Source organism: Molothrus aeneus, unplaced genomic scaffold (genome assembly GCF_037042795.1).
Source record: "Molothrus aeneus isolate 106 unplaced genomic scaffold, BPBGC_Maene_1.0 scaffold_30, whole genome shotgun sequence".
In the NCBI taxonomy this organism is placed as follows: Eukaryota; Metazoa; Chordata; class Aves; order Passeriformes; family Icteridae; genus Molothrus; species Molothrus aeneus.
In genome coordinates this window covers 312,900-334,594 of record NW_027098964.1, presented here as the reverse complement: position 1 = coordinate 334,594, position 21,695 = coordinate 312,900, and the positions used below count along the sequence as shown (strand labels likewise).

Here is a 21,695-nt window from a genome sequence, read left to right as displayed (position 1 = left end):
CTGGGTTTGGGGTTCCCTCCTTGGGGTCGGGGTCCCCTTGCTGGGGTCCCCAGGTCCAGGTCGATGTCCCCTCTTTGGGGTCGGGGTCCCCTCACTGGGATCGGGGTCCCCTCGTTGGGGTCGATGTCCCCTGGTCCAGGTCGATGTCCCCTCTTTGGGGTCAGGGTCCCCTCTTTGGGGTCGGGGTCTCCTCTTTGGGGTCAGGGTCTCCTCTTTGGGGTCGATGTCCCCTCACTGAGTTTGGGGTCCCCTCACTGAGTTTGGGGTCCCCTCATTGGGATCGGGGTCCCCTCGTTGGGGTCGATGTCCCCTGGTCCAGGTCGATGTCCCTTCATTGGGGTCGATGTCCCCTCACTGGGGTCGGGGTCCCCTCTTTGGGGTCGGGGTCTCCTTGTGACGCTCCAGGAGGTCCCACGGGGGGGTCACAGGTCAGGGGTGACCCTCGGCCTTGGGGTCCTCAGCTGGGGGGGAGGGGACAGAGTGAGAGGGGGCTTGGGGTCCCTTTAGGGTCCTGGAAGGGATTTAGGGTCCTTTTAGGTTCCTGAAAGGGGATTTGGGATCCCTTTAAGGTCCTGGAAGTGGTTTGGGATCCCTTTAAGGTCCTGGAAGTGGTTTGGGGTCCCTTTTTGGTCCTGGAAGGGGATTTAGGGTCTGTTTTAGGGTCCTGGAAGGGATTTAGGGTCTCTTTAGGGTCCTGGAAGGGATTTAGGGTCTGTTTTAGGCTCCTGGCAGGGGATTTAGGGTCTCTTTAGGGTCCTGGAAGGCATTTAGGGTCCTTTTAGGGTCCTGGAAGGGATTTAGGGTCTGTTTTAAGGTCCTAGAAGGGATTTAGGGTCTCTTTAGGGTCCTGGAGGGGATTTAGGGTCTCTTTAGGGTCCTGGCAGGGGATTTAGGGTCCTTTTAGGGTCCTGGAAGGGATTTGGGATCTCTTTAGGGTCCTGGAAGGGATTTAGGGCCTTTTTTGTGTCCTAGCAGGGAATTCAGTTCCCTTTAGGGTCCTGGAAGGGATTTGGGATCTCTTTAGGGTCCTGGCAGGGGATTTAGGGTCTCTTTAGGGTCCTGGAAGGGATTTAGGGTCTGTTTTAGGGTCCTGGCAGGGGATTTAGGGTCCTTTTAGGGTCCTGGAAGGGATTTAGGGTCCTTTTAGGGTCCTAGCAGGGAATTCAGTTCCCTTTAGGGTCCTAGAATGGATTTAGGGTCTCTTTAGGGTCCTGGCAGGGGATTTAGGGTCTCTTTAGGGTCCTGGCAGGGGTGTACGTACCTGCAGGAAGGGATCCACCCTCTCCAAGGACGGTCTGAAGGGGTGGGGACCCCCCAGACCCTCCTGGGGGGGTCCCGGGGGTCTCCTCCAGGTCTGGGGGTCCTCAAATTGGGTCTGGGGGCGGCGGGCGGGGGGGGCGACCCCCGGGTTGGGGATGACGGAACCGCGCGGGGGGGGCCAGGAGAAATCATCGAGCTCGTACCAAGAACCCCCAAAATAGGGGGGGAGGTCGCTGGGGGAGGGGAAAGGGGTGAGAACTGGGAGACCCCCGCCCCAAAATCCCCAGACTGGGAGATCCCCCCCACAAAACCCAAACTGGGAGATCTCCCCCAAACTGGGACCCCAAACTGGGAACCCCCTCCCAAAATGGGGAATCCAAACTGGGAGCCCCATCCCCAAACTGGGAGCCCCTCCCTAAACTGGGAACCCAAACTGGGAGCCCCATCCCAAACTGGGAGCCCCCTCCCCAAACTGGGAGCTCCATCCCAAATTGGGAGCCCTCCCCCAAACTGGGAACCCAAACTAGGAGCCCCCATCCCCAAACTGGGAGCTCCACCCCAAACTGGGAACCCAAACTGGGAGCCCCCATCCCAAATCAGAACCCAAACTGGGAGCCCCTCCCCAAACTGGGAACCCAAACTGGGAACCCAAACTGGGAGCCCCATCCCAAACTGGGAACCCAAACTGGGAACCCAAACTGGGAGCCCCATCCCAAACTGGGAGCCCCATCCCAAACTGGGAGCCCAAACTGGGAACCCAAACTGGGAGCCCAAACTGGGAGCCCCATCCCCAAACTGGGAGCCCTCCCCAAACTAGGAGCCCAAACTGGGAGCCCCCTCCCCAAACTGGGAGCCCCATCCCAAACTGGGAGCCCCATCCCAAACTGGGAGCCCAAACTGGGAGCCCCCAGTGCAGACGCCGCCCTCCCCGTGCCGGTACCTCCGGTAGCGCTGGTGCCGGCGGCAGAGCAGCAGCGCCGCGAGGATGATGCAGGTGAGGAAGAGCAGGGCCACGGCCACGCCCAGCCCGGTGCCCACCTTGCTGACCCGGCCCGAGCACTGGGAGCCCGTGTACCAGAACAGGTCCTGGTCCGGGCAACTGCGGAGGGGACAACCAGGGTGGACGTTGGGACCTCATGGTGGATGTTGGGACCTCATGGTGGACATTGGGACCTCCCAATGGGTGTTGGGACCCCATGGTGGACATTGGGACTCCATGGTGGACATTGGGACCCCATGGTGGACGTTGGGACCTCCCAATGGGTGTTGGGACTCCATGGTGGACATTGGGACCCCATGGTGGACGTTGGGACCTCCCAATGGGTGTTGGGACTCCATGGTGGACATTGGGACCTCATGGTGGACATTGGGAACCCCCAATGGGTGTTGGGACTCCATGGTGGACATTGGGACCCCATGGTGGATATTGGGACCTCATGGTGGATGTTGGGACCCCATGATGGACATTGGGACCTCATGGTGGATGTTGGGACCTCATGGTGGATGTTGGGACCCCATGATGAACACTGGGACCTCATGGTGGACACTGGGACCTCATGGTGGACGCTGGGACTCCATGGTCGATGTTGGGACCCCATGTTGGACGCTGGGAACCCCCAATGGGTGTTGGGACCTCATGGTGGACGTTGGGACCCCATGGTGGACAATGGGACCTCACGGTGGCCATTGTGACCCCATGATGGGTTCTAGGACCCCATGGTGGGATCTAGGACCCCTTGGTGGTCACTGTGACCCCGTGGTGGGATCTGGGACCCCGTGGTGGGATCTGGGACCCCTTGGTGGGATCTAGGACCCTTTGGTGGTCACTGTGACCCCGTGGTGGGATCTGGGACCCCTTGGTGGGTTCCGGGACCCCTTGGGGGGATCTGGGACCCCTTGGTGGGTTCCGGGACCCCGTGGTGGCACTCACAAGCACTGCGGTCCCTGGCGGGTGACCTGGCAGCGGCCGTGGTGGCACTCCAGGCTCTGGGGCCGGTTGGGGGTGCAGGAGGTGACGCAGTGCAGGACCCCCGAGGTCACCACCGGCCAGAAGAAGTCACCGTAGCCTGGGGGGGCTCGCTGGTGGCACAGCTCTGGACAGGAGAGGACAACAAGGGGACACTGAGGGGTGGGTGAGGGACAGGAGATGGTGGGTGGGCAGGGGGTGGTGGGGTGGTCAGGGGACAATGAGATGGTCAGAAGGGTCCATGGGGTGGTCAGAAGGGTCCATGGGGTGGTCAGGGGGTCCATGGGGTGGTCAGGAAGGTCCATGGGGTGGTCAGGGGGTCCATGGGGTGGTCAGGGGGTCCATGGGGTGGTCAGGAGACAATGAGATGGTCAGGAAGGTCCATGGGGTGGTCAGGGGGTCCATGGGGTGGTCAGAGGGTCCATGGGGTGGTCAGGGGGGTCCATGGGGTGGTCAGGAAGGTCCATGAGATGGTCAGGAGACAATGAGATGGTCAGGAAGGTCCATGGGGTGGTCAGGAAGGTCCATGAGATGGTCAGGGGACAATGAGATGGTCAGGAAGGTCCATGGGGTGGTCAGGGGACAATGAGATGGTCAGGAAGGTCCATGGGGTGGTCAGGAAGGTCCATGGGGTGGTCAGAGGGTCCATGGGGTGGTCAGGGGGTCCATGGGGTGGTCAGGGGGGTCCATGGGGTGGTCAGGAAGGTCCGTGGGGTGGTCAGGGGGGTCCATGGGGTGGTCAGGGGGGTCCATGGGGTGGTCAGGGGGGTCCATGGGGTGGTCAAGGTCTCCACGCCAGCCTCACCATCCAGGTCCATCACCTCCCTCATGGCGCTGACTACGGGGTTGGGTCTCAGCACCAGGCACAGCACGGCTGCGGTGGGGAGGAGAAGACATCAGAGACCAGCACCCTTGGACGCCCCAGAGGCCCAGGGCAGGTCCCACCAAGGGGTCCAGGAGGATCTGGGGGGGCTTCTGGAGGTCACCCACAGGTGTTGTGCTGGCACTCGCCCTGGCCGGCCTCCGCCTCCCGCAGCTTCTCCACCAAGCCATCCGTGGTCTCCTGGAACTCCTCGGTGGTGTTGCTGCTCTGGGCCATGGTGAAGAGCACCCGGTGTCCCACCACGATGCTGCCGGACCTTCAGGGAGGGGACACAGGAGGTGACGAGGTCTGGGGACATCCCACCCCACCCCAGCCTTGAGGGGCGGTCAGGGACCTCCTTACTTGAGGCTGGTGATCTCCACGCCCTCGTAGCCAGGGATGGTCCCATAGATCTTCTTGATCTGCAAGAAGGTCACCTTGGTCACCTCTGTGGTCACCTTGGTGGCCGTGGTGGGACAACCGGGCCACCCCACGTCCCTCACCTCCTGCCGGAAGTGGTTCTGGAAGGACAGGAAGGTCTCGGAGTTGGGGTCCTTCAGGTCCTCGGAGTAGTTGAAGTTGGTGAGGGTCACCTCCATGTCCACGGCGGCCATGATGGTCCCAGGGAACGCTGGAGGGACAATGGGGAGAAGGGGTCGGTGGGGTGGGATGGAGGGCGTGAGGACCTCCAGGGTGTCCAGGACCACCAAAGTGACCAGGGCCACCAAAAACACCAGGACCTCCAAGGTGCCCAGAACCACCAAGAAGACCAAGACCCCCAAAAACATCAAAACCCCCAAAACCACCAGGACCACCAAGAAGACAGAACCTCCAAGATGACCAGAACCCCCAAAATGCTGAAGACCCCCAAGAAGACCAAGACCACCAAGAAGACCAGGACTCCTAAAGACACGAGAACCTCCAAGGTGCTGAGAACCCCAGGAAGATCAGAACCCCAAAGAAGACCAGGACCCCAAAGACACCAGGACCACCAAGGTGCTGAGGACCCCCAAGAAGACCAGAACCTCCAAGAAGATCAGAACCTCCATGATGACCAGAACCCCCAAGATGACCAGAACCTCCAAGAAGTCCAGAACCTCCATGAAGACCGAGACCCCCAAGAAGATCAGAACCCCCAAGAAGATCAGAAGCTCCAAGAAGATCAGAACCCCCAAGATGACCAGAACCTCCAAGATGACCAAAACCCCCATGAAGACCAGAACCACCATGAAGACCAGAACCCCCAAGATGCCCAGAACTTCCAAGAAGACCAAACCACCAAGATGCCCAGGACCCCCAAGAAGACCAGAACCCCCAAGATGCCCAGAACCTCCATGAAGACCAGAACCTCCAAGATGCCCAGGACCCCCAAGATGCCCGGGCCCTCTTCCCAGGTCCCCCAGGTGCGGGGTGGGGCCACCACTCACGCAGGTTGGTGTCCACGGTGTCGGTGGAGAACTCGCAGCGCGGCCCGGCGTAGGACGGCGAGCAGAGACATCCGGTGCCGCCGGGGGTGCCCCCGTTCTCACACAGCCCTGGTGGGACACGGGGACATCAGGGACACCCCCGGGGACACGCCTGGGGCAGGGTGGAGCTCACCTGGGTCAGGACTCACCTGGTGGAGGAGGAGCAGCGGTGGCAAAAGGGGTGGTGGAGATGGTGGTGGGCGATGCGGAGGTCAGCAAGGTGGTGGTGGTGGTCACCGAGGTGGTGGGGGTGGTCTTAGGGGAGGTCGTGGTGGGCGCTGGAGAAGTTGTGGAGCTCCCTGAGGTGCTCGTGGTGGTTTTAGGCGTGGTCGTGGTGGTCACTGAGGAGGTCATGGTGGTCTTAGGGGTGGCGGTGGTGGTCCTTGAGGTGGTTGTGGAGATCCCTGAGGTGGTCGTGGTGGGCACTGGAGAAGTTGTGGAGGTCCCTGAGGAGGTCGTGGTGGTCTTAGGGGTGGTGGTGGTGCTTGAGGTGGTTGTGGAGGTCCCTGAGGTGGTCGTGGTGGTCCTTGAGGTGGTTGTGGTGGTTTTAGGGGTGGTTGGGGTGGGCCCTGAGGTCATGGTGGTCTCTGGGAAGGTTGTGGTGGTCTTGGGGGTGGTCGTGGTGGTCGCTTTGGTGGTCGTGGGTGTGGTGGGGGTCACCTGGGTGGTCGTGGTGGTCACTGGTGTAGTTGTGGAGGTCCCTGAGGTGGTCGTCGGGGTCTCTGGTGTGGCCGTGGAGGTCCCTGAGGTCGTGGTGGTCACTGAGGTGGTTGGGGTGGACCCTGAGGAGGTGGTGGTGGCCACTGGGGTGGGTGTGGAGGTCTTAGGGGTGGTCGTGGTGGTCCCTGAAGTCGTGGAGGTCCCTGGGATGGGCGTGGTGGACTCTGAGGCGGGCAGGGTGGTCACTGGGGTGGTTGTGGAGGTCTCTGGTGTGGTCGTGGTGGTCCCTGACATGGTCGTGGAGGTCCATGAGGTGGTCGTGGAAGACCCTGAGATGGTTGAGGTGGTCCCTGTGGTGGTCGTGGCAGACCCTGAGGAGGTCGTGGTGGTCTTGGGGGTGGTCGTGGTGGTCACTTCGGTGGTCGTGGGTGCGGTGGGGGTCACCTGGGTGGTGGTGGTGGTCACTGGTGTGGCCGTGGGGGTCCCAGAGGTGGTGGTGGTGGTGGTCTCAGGGGTGGCCGTGGGGGTCACTGGGGTGGTCGTGGTGGTCACTGGTGTGGTCATGGTGGTCACTGGTGTGGTCATGGTGGCCTCTGGAATGGTCGTCCCTGACGTGGTCGTGGTGGAGACTGAGGAGGTCGTGGAGGTCCCTGGGATGGACGTGGTGGCCACTGGGGTGGTTGGGGTGGTCTTAGCAGTGGTCGTGGTGGTCCATGAGGTTGTTGAAGTCCCAGACGTGGTCGTGGTGGAGCCTGAGGTGGTCGTGGTGGTCACTTGGGTGGTCGTGGGTGTCCCTGAGGTGGTTGGGGTGGTCTTAGGAGTGGTCGTGGTGGTCACTGAGGTCGTGGTGGCCACTGGGGTGGTTGGGGTGGTCTCAGGGGTGGCTGTGGTGGTCACTGAGGTTGTGGAGGTCCCTGATGTGGTCGTGGTGGAGCCTGAGGAGGTCTGGGTGGACTCTGACGTGGTCGTGGTGGTCGCTGGGGTGGTTGTGGGTGTCCCAGAGGTGGTCATGGTGGTCACTGGTGTGGTTGTGGTGGTCACTGGTGTGGTCATGGTGGCCTCTGGAATGGTCGTCCCTGGCGTGGTTGTGGTGGAGACTGAGGAGGTCGTGGAGATCCCTGAGGTGGTCGTGGGGGTCTCTGATGTGGTCGTGGGTGTCCCTGAGGTGGTTGGGGTGGTCTTAGGAGAGGTCGTGGTGGTCACTGAGGTCGTGGTGGCCACTGGGGTGGTTGGGGTGGTCTCAGGGGTGGCTGTGGTGGTCACTGAGGTTGCTGAGGTCCCTGACGTGGTCATGGTGAACCCTGAGGAGGTGGTGGTGGTCACTGGGGTGGGCGTGGGCGTCCCTGTGTTGGTCGTGGAGGTCCCTGAGATGGTTGTGGTGGACCCTGAGGAGGTCGGGGTGGTCTCTTGTATGGCCGTGGTGGTCACTGAGGTTGTGGAGCTCCCTGTGTTGGTCGTGGGTGCCACCGAGGTGGTCGTGGTGGTCCCTGAGGTTGTGGAGGTCCCAGATGTGGTCGTGATGGAGCCTGAGGAGGTCGTGGGTGTCACTGAGGTGGTTGGGGTGGTCTTAGGAGTGGTCGTGGTGGTCACTGAGGTCGTGGTGGTCACTGGCGTGGTTGGGGTGGTCTCAGGGGTGGTTGGGGTGGTCCATGAGGTTGCTGAGGTCCCAGACGTGGCCGTGGTGGACTCTGATGTGGTCGTGGTGGTCACTGGGGTGGGCATGGGCGTCCCTGTGTTGGTCGTGGAGGTCCCTGAGATGGTTGTGGTGGACCCTGAGGAGGTTGTGGAGCTCCCTGAGGTGGTCGTGGTGGAGCCTGAGGAGGTGGTGGAGGTCACTGGGGGGGTTGTGGGTGCCCCTGAGGTCGTGGAGATCAGTGGAGTGGTCGGGGCGGTCACTGAGGTCATGGTGGTCCCTGAGGAGGTTGACGTTGTCCCCAAGGTGCTTGTGGTGGTCACTGGGATGGTCATGGTGGTCTTAGGAGTGGTCGTGGTGGACCCTGAGGAGGTCGTGGCAGTCTCTGATGTGGTCGTGGTGGACCATGAGGTGGTCATGGTGGTCACTGGGGTGGTCGTGGGTGTCCCTGAGGATGTTGGGGTGGACTTAGGAGTGGTCGTGGTGGCCACTGAGGTCGTGGTGGTCACTGGGGTGGTTGTGGGTGTCCCTGAGGTGGTCGTGGAGGTCCCTAAGGTGCTTGTGGTGGTCACTGGGGTGGTCGGGGTGGTCTTGGGGGTGGTCGTGGTGGTCCATGAGGTCGTGGAGGTCCCAGACGTGGTCGTGATGGAGCCTGAGGAGGTCGTGGTGGTCACTGGGATGGTTGTGGGTGTCACTGAGGAGGTTGGGGTGGTCTTAGGAGTGGTCGTGGTGGTCACTGAGGTCGTGGTGGCCACTGGGGTGGTTGGGGTGGTCTCAGGGGTGGCTGTGGTGGTCACTGAGGCCATTGAGGTCCCAGACGTGGTCGTGGCGGACTCTGATGTGGTTGTGGTGGTCACTGGTGTGGTCGTGGTGGCCTCTGGAATGGTCGTGGAGGTCCCTGTGGTTGTGGTGGTCTTAGGGGTGGTCAGGGTGGTCCCTGAGGTTGTTGAGGTCCCAGACGTGGTCATGGTGGAGCCTGAGGAGGTGGTGGTGGTCTCTGGTGTGGTGGTGGGTGTCCCCGAGGTGGCTGGGGTGGTCCCTGGGGTGGTGGTGGAGGTCACTGAGGCCGTGGTGGTCTCTGAGGTGGTCGTGGAGCTCCCAGACGTGGTCGTGGTGGAGGCTGAGGAGGTGGTGGAGGTCACTGGGGGGATTGTGGGTGTCCCTGAGGTGGTAGTGGTGGTCACTGGGGTGGTTGGGGTGGTCTCAGGGGTGGTCGTGTTTGTCCATGAGGTCGTGGCGGACCCTGAGGAGGTGGTGGTTATCTCTGGTGTGGTCGTGGTGGTCCCTGAGGTCGTGGAGGTCCCTGGGATGGACATGGTGGAGCCTGAGGAGGTCGTGGTGGTCACTGGGGTGGTCGTGGGTGTCACTGAGGAGGTTGGGGTGGACTTAGGAGTGGTCGTGGTGGTCACTGAGGTCGTGGTGGCCACTGGGGTGGTCGTGGTGGACTCTGAGGAGGTCGTGGTGGTCACTGGTGTCATGGTGGTCACTGGGATGGTTGTGGGTGTCCCTGAGGTGGTTGGGGTGGTCTTAGGAGTGGTCGTGGTGGTCACTGAGGTCGTGGTGGCCACTGGGGTGGTTGGGGTGGTCTCAGGGGTGGTCTTGGTGGTCCATGAGGTCATTGAAGTCCCTGATGTGGTCGTGGTGGAGCCTGAGGAGGTCTGGGTGGACTCTGACGTGGTCGTGGTGGTCTCTGGTGTGGTCATGGTGGCCTCTGGAATGGTCGTCCCTGACGTGGTCGTGGTGGACTCTGAGGAGGTCGTGGTGGTCTCTGGGGTGGTGGTGGGTGTCCCTGAGGTGGTTGGGGTGGTCTTAGCAGTGGTCGTGGGGGTCCTTGAGATCGTGGTGGTCCCTGGCATGGTTGTGGAGCTCCCTGTGCTGGTTGTGGGGGTCTCTGAGGTGGTCAGGGTGGTCCCTGTGATGGTCGGGGTGGTCTCTGAGGTGGTGGTGGAGCTCCCTGGGATGGTTGTGGTGGTCTTGGGTGCAGTTGTGGGTGTCCCTGAGGTGGTCGTGGAGGACCCTGAGGAGGTCGTGGTGGTCTCCGTGTTGGTCGTGGTGGTCTCCGTGTTGGTCATGGTGGCTCCTGAGGTGACTGTGGAGTTCTCCGTGGTGCTCGGGATGGTCCCTGTGGTGGTCGTGGAGATCCCTGAGGTGGTTGTGGAGGTCTCTGTGATCATCGTGGAGCTCTCTGAGGTGGACAGGGTGGTCTCTGTGGTGGTCGTGGAGATCCCTGGGGTGGTTGCTGTCATCTCTGGGGTGCTCGTGGTGCTCCCGGGCATGGACGTGGAGCTCCCTGAGGTGGTCAGGGTGGACTCTGAGGTGGTGGTGGAGCTCCCTGGGAAGGTTGGGGTGGTCTTGGGTGCGGTCGTGGGTGTCCCTGAGGTGGTCGTGGAGGACCCTGAGGAGGTTGGGGTGGTCTTAGGAGCGGTCGTGGTGGTCTCTGAGGTGGTGGTGGGGGTCTCTGTGATGGTCGTGGTGGTTCCTGATGTGGTCGAGCTGGTCCATGAGGTGGTTGTGGAGCTCCCTGTGATGGTCGTGGAGGTCTCTGGGATGGTGGTGGTGATCCCTGAGGTGGTTGTGGAGATCCCTGAGGTGCTCAGGGTGGTCCCTGAGGTGGTCGTGGAGCTCTCTGAGGTGGACAAGGTGCTCTCTGCGATGGACGTGGTGGTCCCTGGGCTGGTCGTGGTGGTCTCTGAGGTGTCCATGGTGGTCCCTGGGGTGATCATGGAGGTCCCCATGGTGTCCATGGAGGTCCCCATGGTGTCCGTGGAGGTCCCCAGGGTGTCCGTGGAGGTCCCCATGGTGTCCGTGGTTTCCCTGGAGCTCCCCTGGGCTCTGGTTGTCCCCAGGACAGCGGCTGCAGGGGAAGGTCCAGGGTGAGCAGAGACCCCCAAGCCCCTCCCCAGGGAGCAGACCCCAAACCTTCCTCCTCCTCCTCCTCCTCCTCCTCTTCCTCCTCCTCCTCCTCCTCCTCCTCCTCTTCCTCTTCTTCCTCCTCTTCCTCCTGCCCTTTGACCCACCCAAAGTCACCCCCCCCCTTTGTCTCCACCTTCCTCCTCCTCCTCCTCCTCCTCCTCTTCCTCCTCCTCTTCCTCTTCTTCCTCCTCCTCCTCCTCCTCCTCCTCCTCCTCTTCCTCTTCTTCCTCCTCTTCCTCCTGCCCTTTGACCCACCCAAAGTCACCCCCCCCCTTTGTCTCCACCTTCCTCCTCCTCCTCCTCCTCCTCCTCTTCCTCCTCCTCTTCCTCTTCTTCCTCCTCCTCCTCCTCCTCCTCCTCCTCCTCTTCCTCTTCTTCCTCCTCTTCCTCCTGCCCTTTGACCCACCCAAAGTCACCCCCCCCCCCCGTTGTCTCCACCTTCCTCCTCCTCTTCCTCCTCCCCCCCCCCTTCCTCCCCCCCCCGGCCTCTCCCCATCGTCCCCACCTTTCACCTCTTCCTCTTCCTCCTCATCCTCTTCCTCCTCCACGGCCCTTCAGATCCGAACCCCTCAAAACCTCCCCAGTTCCTCCCGCTCTTCATCGTCACCCTCCTCTTCTTCACCTTCCTCTTCCTCCTCCGGCCCCTTCAGGCCGCGGACCCCTCCAACCCCCAACTCCTCCTCTTCCTCTTCTTCATCCCCTTCGTCTTCCTCCTCCTCTTCCTCCTCCAGGACCTTCAGATCTGAACCCCTCAAACTTCCCCCACCCCAATTCCTCCTCTTCTTCCTCATCCTCCTCCTCCTCATCCTCTTCTTCTTCATCTCCCTTTTCTTCACCCTCCTCCTCCTTTTCTTCACCCTCTTCATCCTCCTCTTCTTCATTCTCCTTTTCTTCATCCTCCTCTTCTTCAACCTCCTCCTCCTCACCCTCTTCCTCTTCATCCTCGTCCCCCTGTCCCCTCCAACCTGTCCCCACCATCCTCCTCCTCCTCTTCTTCATCCTCCTCCTCCTCCTCCTCCTCCAGGACCTTCAGATCTGAACCTTTCAAACCTCTCCCACCCCAATTCCTCCTCCTCCTCTTCTTCATCCTCTTCTTCATCCTCTTCTTCTCCATCCTCCTCTTCACCCTCCTCTATCTTCACCCTCCTCTATCTTCACCCTCCTCCTCCTCCCCCCGATGTCCCCAATGTCCCCCTGTCCCTCTGTCCATCCTCACCTGTGATGACACAGGTCAGGGCCACCAGGACCCTCCCAATGTCCCTTCCCCAATGTCCCTTGTGTCCCCCTGTCCATCTTCAGGGCCACCAGGTGACCATTACCAGGTGACCATCACCAGGACCCTCCCAATGTCCCCTCCCAATGTCCCCCTGTCCCCCCGTCCATCCTCACCCGTGATGACGCAGGTGAGGACCCTCACCATGTCCCCTCCCAATGTCCTCTCCCCAGTGTCCCCCTGTCCCCCTGTCCCCCCGTCCATCCTCACCCGCGATGGCGCAGGTCAGGGCCACCAGCACCGTCCCTCGTGTCCCCCCCATGGCTGGCGCCGTGGCCGCGTCCAGTCCCCGAGTGGGGCCGGTGCCAGCGGTGACAGTGACAATATCTGGGGGGGGGGACGGGACAGACAGGGGGTGGCCCCGGACCTTTGTCCCCAGGTGGGCGGGGGGTGGCGGGCGGTGACACACGCAGGTGACACAGGCGGGTGACACAGGCGGGTGACACAGGCGGGTGACACAGAGCCGGAGAATGCGGCGGCCGCGCCCGATGTCACCGCGAGGGGACATCGGGGTGGGGACACGGAGGTGGCACCAAGATCCACGGGGGACATTGGGGTGGGGACATTGCAATGGGGACAAGGAGGTGGCACTGGGATCCATGGGGGACATTGGGGTGGGGACATTGGGGTGGGGACATTGAGGGGTCCTGGTGGCCACCAGGGATGTGAGGATGGGGACACGGAGGTGGCACTGGGATCCATGGGGACATTGGGGTGGGGACATTGGGGTGGGGACACGGAGGTGGCACCAAGATCCACGGGGGACATTGGGGTGGGGACATTGCAATGGGGACAAGGAGGTGGCACTGGGATCCATGGGGGACATTGGGGTGGGGACATTGAGGTGGGGACAAGGAGGTGGCACCAAGATCCACGGGGGACATTGGGGTGGGGACATTGGGGTGTCCCGGGGGCCATCGGGGACGTGGAGATGGGGACCACGAGGTGGCACCAAGATCCATGGAGTCAGTCCCAGTCCCTCCCAGTATGTCCCAGTTCCATCCCAGTACGTCCCAGTACGTCCCAGTTTGTCCCAGTTCCATCCCAGTACGTCCCAGTACGTCCCAGTATGTCCCAGTTCCATCCCAGTACGTCCCAGTACGTCCCAGTTTGTCCCAGTTCCATCCCAGTCCCCCCCCAGTCCCTCCCAGTCTCTCCCCGGGGGTTTCCCCGTGACGTCACCGCCGGGCCCCACCCGCTCCAGCCAATGGGGGAGGGGCGGGTGACCCTTGGCCGGCGGGAGCAGAAAAGGGGGCGGGGCCACACCTGGGGGACAGACGGACACACCTGGGGAGAGACCTGGGGGGACAGACACACGGACACACCTGGGGGAAAGATGTGGGGACAGACCTGGGGGACACACCTGGGGACAGACTGGGGGATAGACGGACACACCTGGGGACACCTGGACACACCTGGGGACAGAGGTGGGGACACACCTGGGGACACACGGACACACCTGGGGACAGACGTGGGGACAGGACAGACCTGGGGAACCGCGACACGAGAGTGACACGGGGGGGGGGGGGGACAGGTGTGAGGGGGACAATTCCCCCCAAATCCCCCCAAATTTCCCCCAAATCCCGCAGAATTTTCTTTAAGATCCCCGAAAATTCCCCGAGAATTCCCTAAAATCCCCACAAATGCCAAAAATGCCTCAAAATTCCCCCCAAAATCGCCCAAAAGGTCCCCCAAATCCCCCCCCCAAAATGCCCCAAATTCCCTAAAAATTCTCCCAAACCCTCAAAATTCTTCTCAATCCCCCCCCCCAAATCGCCCCAAATCCCAAAACTCCCTCCAAAACTGCCCCAAAATGCTCTAAAAGTTCCCCCCGAAATACCCGAAATTACTTTAAATCCCCCCCCAAAATCCCCCCAAAAATTCCCCCCAAATCCGCCCCCCCAAAAAAATTCCTCCGAATTCCTCTAAATTCCCCCAAAATCCCCCCCCAAATCCCGGCCCCGAATTCCTCAGAATCCCCCAAAATTCCCCCCAAAATCCCCCCAAAATTTCCCCAAAATTCCCCCAAATCCCCCCAAAATTCTCCCAAATTCTCCCCAAAATCCCCCCCCAAATTCCCCCCAAAATTCCATCAAAGCCCCAAATTTCCCCCCAAATTCCCCAAAATTTCCCCAAAATCCCCAAATTTCCCCCCAAAATCCCCCTTGTGGGGTGGGGGTTGGGCAGCGCATCCTCCTCATCCTCCCCCCTCCCCTCCCCCCCCCCCCCCTTTTTCCCGGCGCGCGGGGGGGGGGGGGGGGAGGGGGGGGAGGGGCAGCGCTGCCGCAGGGAGGAGGGGGGGGAGGGGCGTCTCCTTTGGCCCCTCCCCCTCCCACCCCCCCCCCCCAATTTAACGCCGCCCCTCCCCCCTCCCCCTCCCCCCCCCCCCCCGGTATTTTCCAGACGCCGGAGCCGGAGCGAGGCCGGAGCCGCCGGGAGCGCGAGGGGGTCGGTGCCGCCCCTCCCCCACCCCGAACGCCCCCTCCCCCCCCTCCCCATCCCCTCCCCGTCCCCCCCTCCCCCATCCTCCGCCATCCCCCTCCCCCCACCCCGCGACCCCTCCCCATCCCCCATCCCCCCCCCCCCAATTTTAATGATCTCCAGAGGATGAGGCCCCATCCCCGCCCCTCCCCCACACCTGAGACCCCCCCCCCCACCTCCCCCACCATCGATTCCGCCCCTCCCCCACACCTGAGACCCCCCCCCTTCCCCCCCTTCATTCCGCCCCTCCCTCCCCATCCCCGCCCCTCCCCCCACACCTGAGACCCCTCCCCCACCCCTTGAGATCCCCCCCCTCATTCCGCCCCTCCCCCACACCTGGGACCCCCCCCCCCCCCATCGCCCCTCCCCCACCCTCCCCGGGTACCATTTTGGGGCGGGGCCGGGTGGGGGAGGGGTCTCTTTAGGGGATTGATTTGGGGAGGGGTCTCTCTATAGGACCAGAAGGGTCTCTATAGGGCCGGGGGGGGTCTCCCTATGGATCTATGGGGGATTTGGGGAGGGGTCCCGATAGGGCCGGGGGTCTCTATAGGGCCGGATCTATGGGGCTGAGGGAGGGTCCCTATGGATCTATGGGGGATTTGGGGAGGGGTCCCTATAGGGCCGAGCATCCCCCTATGGATCTATAGGGGCTGGGGGCAGGGGTCCCCATAGGGGATTTGAGGGAGGGGTCTCTATAGGGCCGGATCTATGGGGCCGGGAGGGTCCCTATGGGTCTATGCGGGATTTGGGGAGGGGTCTCTATAGGGCTGGGGGTCTCTATAGGGGATTTGGGGAGGGGTCTCTATAGGGCCGGATCTATGGGGCTGGAGGGGGGAGTCCCTATGGATCTATGCGGGATTTGGGGAGGGGTCCCGATAGGGCCGGGGGTCTCTATAGGGCCGGATCTATGGGGCTGAGGGAGGGTCCCTATGGGTCTATGGCGGATTTGGGGAGGGGTCCCTACAGGGCAGCACCTGTGGGATGGGGTCTCCCTATGGATCTATGGGGATTTGCGGGGAGGGTCTCTATAGGGCTGGGGGTCTCTATAGGGCCGGGGGGTCCCTATGGGTCTATGGGGGATTTGGGGAGGGGTCCCTATAGGGGATTGGGGGACGGGTCCCTATTTGGGGAGGGGTCTCTATAGGGCCGGGTTCCCTGTGGATCTATAGGGAATTTTAGGGGGGGGGTCCCTATAGGGGATTTATTTGGGGAGGGGTCTCTATAGGGCCGGGGGTCCCTATAGGGGATTTTGGGGAGGGGTCCCTATGGTTCTGTAGGGGATTTTGGGGGGTTCCGATTTGGGATTTTGGGGAGGGGTCCCTATCTGGGGAGGGGTCCCTACGGATCTATGGGGAATTTGGGTATGGGGAATTTGGGGAGGGGTCCCTATGGATCTATAGGGGATTTTGGGGGGTTCCGATTTGGCATTTTGGGGAGGGGTCCCTATCTGGGGAGGGGTCCCTATAGGGGATTTTGAGGAGGGGTCCCTATGGGGATTTATTTGGGGAGGGGTCTCTATTTGGGGAAGGGTCTCTATGGGGATTTATTTGGGGAGGGGTCTCTATAGGGGAATTTGGGGAGGGGTCTCTATAGGGTATTTATATGGGGAGGGGTCTCTATCTGGGGAGGGGTCTCTATGGGGATTTATTTGGGGAGGGGTCTCTTAGGGCCGCCCCCCCCCCCCCGCTGCCCTCCCTGCCCCTCCCCCATTTCCGGCCGGGATTTTTGGGGCTATTTTGGGATCCAGCACCTGCCCCGGGGGGTGGGGGAGGGGCGGGGGGGGGAGGGGTCCCTGTTGGGGGGGGAGGGGGAGGGGCACCGGGATGAACTGGGAGGGACTGGGGAGGGGTCCTGACCCCCCCAAAAATGGAACGGGAGGGGCAAATAAGTTGGGGACCCCTCCCCCATTATCTGAGACCCCTCCCCAATTCTGGGAGTTCTGTGCCCATCCCCCAAAAAAACCCCACCCACAAATGGGGACCCCTCCCCCAAATTGGGGACCCCTCCCCCAAAATCCCACCCCCAATGGCGACCCCTCCCCAATTTGAGCCCCGCCCCCCCCACCTCCCTCCCCAAATGAAGACCCCCGCAAATGCCCCCCAATTTGGGACCCCTCCCCAATTTGGGACCCCCTCCCCAATTTGGGACCCCTCCCCAATTTGGGACCCCTCCCCAATTTGGGACCCCCTCCCCAACTCCCACCTCCTCCCCATCCCTGGGGGGTCCCTAAATTCCCCCCCGTGACCCTCTCAAATCCCACCCAATTAGGGAGGCCCCCCCCTCAAATGGAGACCCCTCCCCAACTCCCATCCTCATTTGGGATCCCCCCTCCCCAAATTCCACCCAAAAACGAACCTCCCCTCCCCACCTCCCAATCCCACCTCAAATGTGGGACCCTCCCCAAATCCCTCCCCAAATGGGGACCCCCCCTCCCCCAAACGCCCACCCTAATTAAGGACCCCTCCCCAAATCGGGACCCCACCCACAGTGACCCCCAAACCCCCTCCCCCCATTCTAAGCCCCCAATTTCTCTCTCTCTCTCTCCGCAGCCTCCGCCGCCATGGGGGCTCGCCCGTCCCCGCCGCCCCCCTCCCCTCCCCAGCTCTTCCTCCTCCTCCTCCTCTTCCTCCTCCTCGCCCCCTCCTCAGCCACCCCCGAGGACCTCCTGGTCTCCACCTCCTCCGGCTCCATCCGCGGCTTCCACGTCCCCGCCGGCCCCTCCTCGCTGGCCGCCGCCTTTCTGGGGATCCCCTACGCCGAGCCCCCCCTGGGACCCCTTCGCTTCGCCCCTCCCCGCCCCGCCCGGCCTTGGGGAGGGGTCCTGGACGCCCTCTCCCACCCCCACGCCTGCTTCCAGCCCGTGGACACCATGTTCCCGGGCTTCGGCGGCTCCGAGATGTGGAACCCCAACCGCGAGATGAGCGAGGACTGCCTGTACCTCAACATTTGGGCGCCGGTGCCGCGCCCCGAAACGCCGGCGCCGGTGCTGGTGTGGATTTACGGCGGCGGCTTCTACAGCGGCGCCGCCTCGCTGGACGTCTACGACGGGCGGTTCCTGGCGGCGGCCGAGGGCGTTTTGGTGGTCTCCATGAACTACCGGGTGGGGGCTTTGGGCTTTTTGGCTTTGCCGGGTCACCCCGAGGCTCCGGGCAACGTCGGGCTGCTCGACCAGCGGCTGGCGCTGCGCTGGGTCCAGGCCAACATCGCGGCGTTCGGCGGCGACCCCGGCGCGGTGACGCTGTTCGGCGAGAGCGCCGGCGCGGCCTCGGTGGGGCTGCACCTGCTCTCGGGGGGCAGCCGGGGCCTGTTCCGCCGCGCCGTCCTGCAGAGCGGCTCCCCCAACGGCCCTTGGGCCACCGTGGGCGCCGCCGAGGGCCGGCGACGAGCGGCGCGGCTGGGCCGGCTGGTCGGGTGCGGCGGCACCGGCGCCGGCGGCGCGGTGACCAACGAGACGGAGCTGCTGTCCTGCCTGCGCGCCGCGCCGCCGCCGCAGCTGGTGGAGCACGAGGCGGCCGTGCTGCCCCAGCAGGGCGTCTTCCGCTTCGCCTTCGTGCCCGTGGTGGACGGGGAGTTCCTCGCCGACACCCCCGAGGCGCTGCTGGGCGCGCCGGGCCGCGCCGAGGCCGAGGTGCTGCTGGGCGCCGTGCAGGACGAGGGCACCTATTTCTTGGTGTACGGCGTGCCGGGCTTCGGCAAGGACAACGAGAGCCTGATCAGCCGCGAGGAGTTCCTGGGCGGCGTCCGGCTGGGCGTGCCGCAGGCCAACGAGCTGGCGGCCGAGGCCGTGGTGCTGCAGTACACGGACTGGCTGGACCAGGACAACCCGGTGAAGAACCGCGAGGCGCTGGACGACATCGTGGGCGACCACAACGTGGTGTGCCCGCTGATGCACTTCGCCCAGCGCTGGGCCGAGCGCGGCGGCACCGTCTTCGCGTATCTGTTCGACCACCGCGCCTCCAACCTGCTGTGGCCGCCGTGGATGGGCGTGCCGCACGGCTACGAGATCGAGTTCGTGTTCGGGCAGCCGCTCAACCCCGGGCTCAACTACACGGCCGAGGAGGAGGCGCTGAGCCGGCGCATCATGAGATACTGGGGGAACTTCGCCCGCACCGGGTACGGGCTGGGATGGGGGTGGGTTGGGTTGGGTTGGGTTAGTTTGAGTGTGGTTAGATTGAGTTGCGATGAGTTGGGTTGGTTGACCTTGGTTGGGCTGAGTTGGGTTGGATTGAGTTGCAATGAGTTGGGTTGAGCTGGGATCAGTTGGGTTGAGTTGCAATGAGTTTGGTTCAATGACCTCAGTTGGGTTGGCTTAGGTTGGGTTGAGTTTGGATGAGTTGGGTTGAGCTGGGTTGGATGCCCTCAGTTGGGTTGGGATGAGTTGGGTTGGATGACCTTGGTTGAGTTGGGTTGGGTGCCCTCAATTGGGTTGAATTGAGTTGAGTTGAGTTGGATGCCCTTGGCTGGGTTGAGTTGGGATGAGTTGAGTTGGGTTGGGTTGGACGCCCTTGGTTGGGAGGAGTTGGGTTGGGTTGGATGCCCTTGGTTGGGAGCAGTTGAGTTGGGTTGGGTTGAGTTGGGTTGAGTTGGGTTGAGTTGGGTTGGGTTGGATGCCCTCGCTTGAATTGAGTTGGGTTGAGTTGGGTTAGGCGCCCTCAGTTGGGTTTGGGTTGAGTTTGGATGAGTTGGGTTGAGTTGAGTTGGGTTGAATGCCCTCAGTTGGGTTTGGGTTGAGTTGGGTTGGGTGCCCTCAGTTGGGTTTGGGTTGAGTTGGGTTGGGTGCCCTCAGCTGGGTTTGGGTTGAGTTTGGATGAGTTGGGTTGAGTTGAATTGTGAAGAATTGAGTTGGATGCCCTTGGTTGGGTTGGGTTGAGTTGGGTTGGGTTGGGTGCCCTCGCCTGACCGCTCCCTCGCCGCAGGGACCCCAACGAGCCGTCGGAGCGCGAGCGGCGCTGGCCGTCCTACACGGCGGCGGGGCAGAGCTACGCCCGGCTCAACGCGCGGCCGCTCGCCGTGGCCCAGGGCCTGCGCGCCCAGGCCTGCGCGTTCTGGACACGATTCCTGCCCAAACTGCTCAACGTCACCGGTGAGGGACAGCGGGGACAGCGGGGACAGCGGGGACACTGGGGAGATTGAGGACACTGGGGTCATTGGGGCGACATTGGGGATACTGGGGGGATTGGGGACATTGGGGATGTTGAGGACATTTGGGGACATTTGGGGGGATTGGAAACACTGAGCAGGTTTGGGGACACGTTGAGGACATTTGGGGACATTGGGGGGACATGGATTGGGGACATTGGAGACGTTGGGGGGACAATGGGGACACTGGGAGATTGAGGACATTGGGGACGTTGGGGACATTTGGGGACGTTGGGGGGACAATGGGGACACTGAGGGGATTGGGGACATTGGGGATGTTGGGGACATTTGGGGACAGTGGGGGACATTTGGGGGGATTTGGGACACATTGGAGACATTGGGGATTGGAAACACTGAGCAGATTTGGGAACATTTGGGGACATTTGGGGGGACATTGGGAGGCTTGGGGACATTGGAGATGTTGAGGACAATGGGGACACTGGAGACGTTGGGGGGACAATGGGGACACTGGGAGATTGAGGACATTGGGGACGTTGGGGACATTGGGGACATTTGGGAGGATTTGGGACACTGGGGACATTGGGGACATTTGGGGACATCCAGGTCATTGTTGGGGGGATTGGGGGAAACACCGAGAACATTTGGGGACAATGGGGGGGGGGGACATTGGAGGTTTTTGGGGTCCCCAGCTCAGATTTGGGGCTCCGCAGGGCCCCTGGAGGAGGCGGAGCGGCAGCAGCAGCAGCGCCGGGAATTTTGGGTGGATTTGAGCGGGTTTTGGGTGAAATTGGATTTAGGGGATTTTGGGGCAGTTTAGGGGTTTTTAGGGTTTGGTTTTTTTTTTTGGGGGGGGGACAACGGGGGTTTTTGGGGTCCCCAGCTCAGATCTGGGGCTCCGCAGGGCCCATGGAGGAGGCGGAGCGGCAGTGGCGCCTGGAATTCCACCGCTGGAGCTCGTACATGATGCGCTGGAAGAGCCAATTCGAGCTCTACAGCCGCCAGGAGCGCTGCCAGCCCCTCTAGGACACCCCAAAACCGCCCGGGGCACCCCAAAAATCCATCCAGGAACCCAAAAAGCCTCACCCAGGATACCCCTGAGTTCATCCAGGACACCCTAAAATCCACCCAGGAACCCCAAAATCCTCACCCAGGATACCCCAGAGTTCATCCAGGAGCTTAAAATTCATCCAGGACACCCTAAAATCCACCCAGGGACCCCAAAACCCACCCAGAGATCCCAAAATTCATCCAGGAACCAAAAAAAACCTCATCCAGAAACCCCAAAATTCATCAAGGACCCCAAAGAACCTCACCCAGGATACCCCAGAGTTCATTCAGGACACCCTAAAATCCATCTGGGACACCCCAAAATCCATCCAGGAACCCTAAAATCCATCTGGGACACCCCAAAACTGCTCGGGGCACCCCAAAAATCCATCCAGGAACCCCAAAAATCCTCACCCAGGATACCCCTGAGTTCATCCAGGACACCCTAAAATCCACCCAGGAACCCCAAAACCCATCTGGGACACCCCAAAATCCATCCAGGAACCCTAAAATCCATCTGGGACACCCCAAAATTCATCCAGGAATCATAAAAATCCACCCAGGAACCCCAAAACCCACACAGAGAACCCAAAATTCATCCAGGAATCCTAAAATCCACCCAGAGACCCAAAAAAATCCACCCAGGAACCCTAAAAACCTCGCCAGGGACACCCCAAAACCCACTTTACACCCCCAAAATTCCCCTGAACCCCCAAAACCACTCCCAGACACCCCAAAAGAGCCCCGGACATCCCCAAAAATTGACCCCAAAATCCCCAAATCAACCCCAAAACCCCCCAAAATTCTCCCCCAAAACCCTCCAGGACCCCAAAATTTGGGGACCCCCCCCAACCCCAGTTTCGTCTTCGGTGTGACCCCAATAAAGGCTCAAAACCAAATCTGCCTCATGGGGGGACCCCAAAAATGGGGGGAGAACCCAAAAATGGGAGGAGAACCCAAAAAAATGGGAGGAAAACCCAAATTTTGGGGAGAGGGGACCCCAAAAATCGAGGCAGGACCCAAAACACAACACG

General features: G+C 62.0%; 2 protein-coding genes across 2 annotated transcripts; one reads left to right on the top strand and one right to left on the bottom strand.

Annotated features, from left to right (window-relative positions):
- Positions 1–1,384: 1,384 nt before the first annotated feature.
- Positions 1,385–12,346, bottom strand: LOC136570306 (mucin-2-like; the record flags this gene model as incomplete). Its single annotated transcript, XM_066570809.1, has 10 exons — positions 12,244–12,346; positions 5,704–10,701; positions 5,516–5,623; positions 4,592–4,719; positions 4,452–4,510; positions 4,217–4,365; positions 4,032–4,100; positions 3,191–3,353; positions 2,201–2,359; positions 1,385–1,493 (listed from the first exon to the last, which is right to left on the bottom strand). Coding segments are annotated over exons 1-10 (5,994 nt in total), but the record flags the coding sequence as incomplete, so codon positions are not given.
- A 2,082-nt stretch (positions 12,347–14,428) lies between these two features.
- Positions 14,429–21,560, top strand: ACHE (acetylcholinesterase (Yt blood group)). The gene is made up of 4 exons (XM_066570796.1): positions 14,429–14,481; positions 17,064–18,627; positions 19,431–19,597; positions 20,516–21,560. Exons 2-4 carry the CDS (start codon positions 17,075–17,077, stop codon positions 20,635–20,637), a joined length of 1,842 nt encoding a protein of 613 aa, XP_066426893.1. The 5' UTR covers positions 14,429–14,481; positions 17,064–17,074; the 3' UTR covers positions 20,638–21,560.
- Positions 21,561–21,695: the final 135 nt, after the last annotated feature.

Coding starts and splice junctions, on each gene's coding strand:
- ACHE (XM_066570796.1), top strand. CDS start 17,075: ATGGGGGCTCGCCCGTCCCCGCCGCCCCCCTCCCCTCCCCAGCTCTTC. Junction 18,628..19,430: donor GGGAACTTCGCCCGCACCGG/GTACGGGCTGGG, acceptor CCCTCGCCGCAG/GGACCCCAACGAGCCGTCGG. Junction 19,598..20,515: donor CAAACTGCTCAACGTCACCG/GTGAGGGACAGC, acceptor GGGGCTCCGCAG/GGCCCATGGAGGAGGCGGAG.